Here is a 7,793-nt window from a genome sequence, read left to right as displayed (position 1 = left end):
TTACCTGTATACAAACGTTCCCTCGCATCCTTTGCCCAAAACTTGCCCAGTATCGAATGTTATCTTTCCAACTTTCACCACCCCTTCTCCCATGTCCTGCGGAACTGCAAGTGCGCTCGATCGAGTTCCGTAGTAATCGTCGTTGGTACGACTGCTTTCTCGCGAACCCTGTGTCGTGTAATCAATCGTCGTAAAAATCTTTCGTCACCACCGTTTAATAACGAGTGGGAGGATTAAGTTTGTCTATAAGAGAAAGCGTGAGTATGAGGGCCTGTGTACGTATATACCTGCGACAGTTGTTGAAATTCCTTGAACTGTACGTTCAAGTACCAAAACATCGTTAGTACGCATCCTAGTAATGCGATTAATATTAATTTTAGTCCTTTGTTTTCTTGTTGATTCAGCCAATTTTTGCTCATTGTGTAAACGTTCCGTACGAACTCGCGCCACGGTTTATCGCTCGCATCTCTGTTAGGTTCGTCGTCGTCGTTTTGTAAACTGAACGATGAATTCAAGTATCGTAGAGGTAACGTTTCGATCACAGGATCAGACCGACCGGTAATTTGAAGTGGTTGTTGGTCTTGTAATTTATATTCTGCCGGTACTTCGTAATGACCTGTGTATCGGTGAAATCTTGATTATTAAGCTTCTCGCACGTTGACTGAAATAACCGTCTGTCTTTTTATCTCTTGTTATCTATATCGTTACCTAGCGTTACGACTGTTTGATATCCAGTCTGAACGATGGAATCAATGTTGCTGTCCACGTATGCACGTTCGTCGTCGGACAGGGGAACATTCCCGTTGCCGTTTTTACCTAATTGTGGTACCGATAACGACGGACCTTCGAGCAGCAATTGACCGATATTACTCGATATCGTAGCCGTGGTTGAGTCGACGAGAGATGGTAGGGCATAGAGTCCGTGTCTGTGTTGACCGATGTATAACGTTGGACTGCGAAAATAACGATACCTTGGATCGAACTTGTATATCGGATTTGGATCGATTTAACGAATCCACTCGTCCTTCGGATCGCTTACAATAACTGAATGTCGCTCGGCTTGTTCGCGAAACGTTTCAAAAGTAAGTCCAAAGTTTCGTCCGCAACGCTGGTAAAAGGAACTGTCAATAATCCGTCTTCCCTTATGATGTATACCGCTATTACTGGACTCTGTACGTCAAGCTCCCACAAAACGATTCCCAATCTTCTGTCTACAGTGACGATGCGTCCGGTTGAACTCGTCGTAAAATGAACTAGGTCTAGGTAACAACAGAGAGAACGACCGTTACGAGCTTTCCTCCACGTAGCCAACGATATATATATATATATTTATTTATACATATATATCGTTGCAACGAAGAAACGATTATTCTTCCGTAACCAATGTTGCTTAATAACCATAATTTTCTATTCCTTCGGGCTCCATTTTCGCAGCAGAATAATCGTAAAACGTAACGTTCCATTTTCGGTTCTTCTGCTTGCTATCCACCATAATTATGTTATATTCCGTACGCCCGATGAAAACGGCATTTTGCATCTCCACGGGGCAAGTATTTTTAACTTTGTCGAATCCCAAAAGTTGCTCCTTTTGACCAGTCCTAGGATCAACACCGAACCAAGTATCGATCTTTCTACCGGTATACAATATTCCGTCGCTGCTACGACAAGGACTATTCGCCACGAGTTGTGGAATGGTGAACGGTAGCTTCTTCAGAGCCTCAGTTTCCGCCCCGAATACGTACAACGAACCGTCCTTTGGATCCGGTAAAAACATCGGTCTGAAAGAAGTACAGGTATGAAATTTGAGCGGTAAATCACCGAAGCGAGTAAACATAACGGAGAACGTTGGAGTGCACTTACGTGGAAGCTCTTGCAAGATCAACTGGTACTTTGACGATCGGTTCTGTAACAAATGTTGAAAACAAGATGTACACGTGTGGTGAAAATTTTATTCCGTCAATTGTACCCTTTCGATAATACCATCGCTTTGCCGCCAAAGCACATTTCCAGAGCGTTGTTCTATACCAACCAGGGAACCGTCTAACGTGGAGAACAGCAAGAGCGGATCGTCTTGTTCTGATACCAATTCCGTATCCCTCTTTTCTTTGTACTACGCAACACGTTTATTGCAACTTTACGCACAGATCTTCCATGTTAGAAGAATGAAATAAAATAAAGAAAATAGTATACTTGTGTCTCTGATGATTCGAAATGGTCAGATTGCTGTAGTCTTTCAGTTTGACCGTAAATATGCACATTGGACAACCCAACGAGCAAAAAAGCCAAAACAGACAACAGTTTGAACCTCATGATTTGCAAAATAGTTTGCATTTCTTATACTATGATGAACAAAGTGAAAATCATGTCTGCTTCGGAGAATAGTAATCGCATATATAAAACGAAAGGATACTCCAATTTCTATTTGGTAGAATTTCTCTACATCGGACGACTATTTGGTTCGTCATCTCGTCCACGCATCTTTGTAATCTTCGCGAGTCTCTTTTATACACACTTCGGCGCGTTCAGTCCATACGTAGAACACATCCTTAAATAATACTTTCCTTCCCTCTTTCTTCATATGTAACTATATGACACTGTACATTCTGAATGTTGCTGTAATCTTGATAATATTTTCTTGATAAAAAAAGGTAAGTCTGTTTTTACGATTAACTTTGTCATTCGTGTATTGCATGTTGCGGCGCAAACTGATAATTGTCGCAAAATAAACCGTCGTCACATGGCATATATGTACTTCGAACAAAAGTAACGCGTACTTTTCGTCATATGTACACGTTTATTTTACTTCGCTGCGAAACGTTTGCGGGATGATCGAACAATTTGATTATTCATCGTGAAAAAATAAAAACTTTAAGAAAGTATAAATAACGTAGAACATTCGAATATTTCTCACTGGCAGCAGCAACAGCAACAACAACAGATATTACTTCAACGATGTTGTCGCGCGTGCATCCAAAAGGCATAAATAACGTCATGGACACGTGGCTGACGTATGTCGCGCGCCGTGGTGGTGACACGCGAAACATAATTCGTAAGTATGTATTTAGTTCCCTAATCACGTTACACTCTCTAATTAAAGCTCCCTTGTGTTAATCTTTAATAGCATACTTGAATTTACCCGTGACAAGTGAAATCGAACAACTTGTATCGATGGATTATTATAAATCGTACGTCGCGATTATATCGTATTTAGAATAAACATGTGACATCGATGGGATGAAACGAATGAAAAGTAACAACGAAAAAGGAATCGCAACGCCACGAACAATACCGAATAAAGCGGAGGAGAATAGAGCGAAAGAAAAAGACTTTAGTGAGAACCTTTAAGGCAGTACACGCAACGTGAAATGAACTTTTACGATATCGTTCTGGATACTGGTGAACCCGCATGAGAAGGGGAAAATGACGTGAGCAGAGGCCCGGATGCTTCTCCGACGGTCGTTGTCGATAAACAGAATGATTCGTGCGATAATATTGTTACGAAATTGCGAGATAATAATCGGTGCAAACAATGGGATGCTCGAGGTTCGTCGTGATGGACTATAAACGATATTCAGAAATTGACGGATAACCGAACGAAGTCAGAATTGCGTCGATCATGAGTAGCAAACATAGCCCGAGAAAAGTGACATTGGCCATGATAAAAGGTGAGACGAGTTTAGACAGTTCAGGTAAGATTCGATGAATGTATACGTGTAGCTGAAAGTACTATTGCGTACGGCGATATGACGAAAGACATTCGATCAACACTTAGTTTCTTTTCCGGCAAGGTAAACCTATAACAACCTCGGTTCCTGTAATCCATTACCATGCTAGTGACGACGAATTGGAAGAAATATATCCTAGCACGGATGAAGAGAAGAGATCAACACCCGAGTTTGAGAGACTCTCGTCCAAAGTAACTTGTATCCCGTCTGATGTTTCCGAAAATAATTCCGAGTCTCGATCTGTCGGTACGGAGAACGTTCTACCAGAAGGTACACCACCCTCTCTACACGCGTGGAAAGTATTGTCAGATATTAAGGGAAAAATAACAAAGACGTTTGAGGAAAAATTATCAGAAATAAAGAGCGACAAGAGAAAGCGGTGTCACTCCAGAGCAGAGAGCTCGAGCATCAGCGATTTGGAAGATCTAGGAAGTGTAACTCTTTACGATGAAAACATAGACGAGAAACAATCGAGCGAACCAGCCACGATGATCATTCGTCGAAGAGGCAATCCAGCCAGATACGTAGGTTTCTCCGGAGTAAAGACTGGTCTGAAAGACAAGAGTTTACAGGACGAGTGTGTGGAAAGCGGTATAGAAGCTTCCGAATTTTCGCAAGATATTAGCGAAGATGTTCCTGGTTACTCGTCAAATGCAAAGCCACCGGACGAGAATAACTTTACCACCCTTCGGCGACAAATGTATACGCGTCCATCGGATGCGTTTCCAAAACAAATCAATTTCAAAACTATGTTTTCACGTTCGATCCAACGGTTAATTTGTCAAGGGATGTATAAATTTTTCACTGCTCTGATCGCCATTTCCTGCATTTATTATGTTATTCCACTACCGGAATATTTACTGGGGTTTACCATGGGTATCTTTATAACTGTCGCTATTTACGACATAGTGACGAAGCTTAAAAAGATATTGACCACTTTGCCAGACGAAAGGTACGTTTCTAGTCCAACGGTACCGGTTTTAGAAATTCCCGCGGTAGAGGAACATGCTGTAGTAGAAAGATTTCAAGGTTGGTTGAACGAGCTGCCCTATAGTTACGAGCCAAATAATTATCACGTGGCACGCACAAAATCTGTTTTCTTCAAATTAGAGGGAAACATTTTGCGTATCATGGAAACAAGGATGAAGGTACCGAAGAAAGCTGTCTGGGACGAGCCAAAGCATAAATTGAAATTCGTTAGGAGGAGAGTTTATAATTTAACTGGAGCAAAGGTAGAACTTGCTCCCCGTGGACTTGCTAGAAGAAGAAGATGGAGTAAGAAGTATCCAATTTGCGTAACCGTTGAAAAGGGAGCTTTAATTTCCAACGTAACTTTGAAGAGTTCAACTAACGGCGAATGTTCGATGGACAATTATCACCGTAAGACGGTTGCTTTGAAGGGAGGAGCTTTAAAATATAAATCCGGTCGAAAGAGCAGAGAAAAGTGGGAAGAAGAAGAAACGCGAAACAAGGATGAAATTTGGCTTAGCGATGCAAAGGGTGAAGAACAGCAGAGGGTAAGACGAGAATACTACGAGCGAGAAGAAGACGAAGATTCCGGCGGGGATGACAGTGACTACGAAAATTATAATTATTACGATTTAGAAAGTGACAACGTTCAAAACGAACATGCGAAGTACGACGAAGAAGCTTTCCTGGAAAGTGAAGAAATGGAGGAATATGTAGAGGAGAAGGGCAAACGAAAGAATGGTAACAGTTACAAAGAACAACGGAAAGAAGAAGAAGAAGAAGAAGAAGAAGAAGAAGAAGAAGAAGAAGAAGAAGAAGAAGAAGAAGAAGAAGAAGAGGCAGAAGAAGAAGAGGGAGGAGAAGGTAGACTAAGAAGAAACGCAAGAAAAGTTTACACTTCTACCGATGAAAGCAGAAAAAAACATCGAAGAAGAGAAGCAGCGAACGAGACGAAAATTGGTAAACGGATGTCGATGTTGAAAAAGTGGAATAAAAAGAAGGAAATTTGGGAGGAAGAGGGAGAGGAGGAAGAAGAACAGCAGCGGAGGGGAATAGAGAAACGGGAGAAGGAAGAGGAGGAGGAAGAGGATGAAATGCAAAATGAAGAAGAAGATGGGAACGTGGAGGAAGAGGAGGTGGAAGAAGAAGAAGAGGTAGAGGGAGAAGAGGAGGGGGAAGAAGAAGAGGGTGAAGAGGAAGAGGAAGAGGAAGAAGAAGAAGAAGAAGAAGAAGAAGAAGAGGAGGAGGAGGAAGATGAAGATGAAGCAGCAGTGGTAAAGGTGATTAACAGTGACGATAGGAGAGATGGTTATGGTAGCAGCGAGGTAGAGAAGAAAGGGAAAAGGAAGGAAAGGAAAGAGGGGGAAGAGAAGTCGCGATTAGCAGAGAAGGGGAAGAAAGGGAGGAAAATGAAAGGCGACGTAGCTGAGTTTAAAAAGTTGAAAAACACCAAAAAGTATCTAGCGAAGAAGGATGAACGGAGAAAGGAGTTGAAAATATTTGTTTTTGCTAGGACTGATCGCGAAAAAGAAGATTGGTATAGGCGTTTGGTCTCAGCCGCGGCGTCTCGATGCGTTAAAAAACAGGACTCGTTATTGTTCACGATCGATCCATCGACCGATACATCGAACACAACTCAGTCGTCAACGACGGTACAGAAAAGCACCGGAGAATCGAGAAGTTCCTTTTCAGCCAACAACTCGCACGAAAACGTACCTGAGCTAAATTACAATGCTTATATGGCAAAATACTTGAATACTGGGGAGTGTTCGGCTTCGTCGGAAAGCGGATTTTCCGCGTCTGCTGAAAATACACTTTGGATCAACTGTTTGATAGCTCGTATATTGTTCGACGTACGCAAGTGTCCGGAAACTATAAGTCTTATTCAGGATAAGATACAACGCAAGCTGTCGAACATAAAACTACCGTATTTTATGGAGTGCCTTTTAGTTTCAGAGGTAGCAATAGGTCAAGGGGCTCCTGTAATCCGCAGTGTGACGAAACCGGTGAGCAACGAGAGAGGTCTCTGGCTTGATTTAGATGTAACGTACAAAGGATCCTTGACCATGACCGTTGAAACGAAACTGAATTTAATGAAATTGACAAGAACCGGATCGGTTCCTGGTAGTGCGAACGTAGTAATACCGTCGGGGAAACACGGAGAATTGGTGACCAGATCGCCGATTTTTGACAGCGACCTGGAGGACACACCAGAAACGTCAACAGAGGACGATTACGATGCTCCTGGAACGCAATCGTGCAACACTGCTAAAGAAGCAACGTAAGAAACGAAATGCCGTTCTTTTATCACGTGTTCTTCTTCACCTTACGCTTCATCTTCACCTTTTCAGGTCTGCACAATCCTCTGGGAAAAAGTTTCTCAGTATGGTGGATAGAATAGCCGCGAATAAATATTTTCAACACGTAAGTAGTACATTTCGTTATGTTTCCTTGGAATGCGAAATAACTGTGGTGTTAAGATGGAACGAAGCTGATAAATCTGTTTACTTTCTTCTATTTTTCGATGATCAGGCAACCGAACTGTACTATGTTCGAAAGGCTATGGAAGGTGTGTCGAATACGGAGATTCGATTAATGGTCACCGTCTCAAGTATCGAAGGTTGTCTGTCGGTGAACATTCCACCGGCGCCGTCCGATCGTTTGTGGTACGGCTTCAAACCCGTACCAAAAGTAAGTCTCACCGTAAAACCTGCGGTTGGTGAGAGAACGGTTAATATCGTTTATGTAACTAAATGGATAGAAACTAAGTTGCTCAGGGAATTTGAAAAATTGGTCGTTTTGCCGAATATGGACGATCTCGTTGTACCGTTGTGTCTTTTTTATACGGTAGTCGCTGAACAGAATAAAGATTACATCGCATACATATACTCAGCCGATACGCGTAAACTATCAACTTGCGTAAGTAGATTCAGTCAGCGAACGACAAGTATGTTATCGTTGCAAAATTTCGCGTGTGTTGTATTTCAAGCATGCATGGTCTTGGACGATGTTGGAATCACCGCGATATATTCTTCATTGGACTATACATATACATACGTGCATATCGTAGTTTCTGTACTAATTAATTCCACGATAAAA

The 7,793-nt window shown here is 42.0% G+C and overlaps 2 protein-coding genes across 2 annotated transcripts in view; one reads left to right on the top strand and one right to left on the bottom strand.

Annotated features, from left to right (window-relative positions):
* The window catches only part of LOC108579699 (serine/threonine-protein kinase/endoribonuclease IRE1), a 5,305-nt gene extending 2,260 nt beyond the window's left edge, over positions 1-3,045 (bottom strand). The window contains exons 1-9 of the mRNA XM_017943287.1: positions 2,411-3,045; positions 2,191-2,333; positions 1,981-2,110; positions 1,861-1,903; positions 1,399-1,778; positions 1,040-1,259; positions 709-953; positions 288-616; positions 5-168 (exon numbers count right to left, since the gene is read on the bottom strand). Of these exons, the coding sequence (XP_017798776.1) occupies positions 5-168; positions 288-616; positions 709-953; positions 1,040-1,259; positions 1,399-1,778; positions 1,861-1,903; positions 1,981-2,110; positions 2,191-2,333; positions 2,411-2,465 (1,709 nt within the window). The 5' untranslated portion in view covers positions 2,466-3,045. The remainder of the gene's footprint in view (positions 1-4; positions 169-287; positions 617-708; positions 954-1,039; positions 1,260-1,398; positions 1,779-1,860; positions 1,904-1,980; positions 2,111-2,190; positions 2,334-2,410) is intronic.
* A 385-nt stretch (positions 3,046-3,430) lies between these two features.
* LOC108579512 (testis-expressed sequence 2 protein) lies at positions 3,431-7,776 on the top strand. The gene is made up of 6 exons (XM_017943056.1): positions 3,431-3,689; positions 3,789-5,779; positions 5,873-6,975; positions 7,046-7,118; positions 7,227-7,613; positions 7,765-7,776. The coding sequence occupies exons 1-6, from the start codon at positions 3,617-3,619 to the stop codon at positions 7,774-7,776; spliced, it is 3,639 nt and encodes a 1,212-aa protein (XP_017798545.1). The 5' UTR covers positions 3,431-3,616.
* Positions 7,777-7,793: the final 17 nt, after the last annotated feature.

Source organism: Habropoda laboriosa, unplaced genomic scaffold (assembly GCF_001263275.1).
Source record: "Habropoda laboriosa isolate 0110345459 unplaced genomic scaffold, ASM126327v1 scaffold33, whole genome shotgun sequence".
NCBI lineage: Eukaryota > Metazoa > Arthropoda > Insecta > Hymenoptera > Apidae > Habropoda > Habropoda laboriosa.
This window is presented reverse-complemented; position numbering and strand designations above follow the sequence as displayed.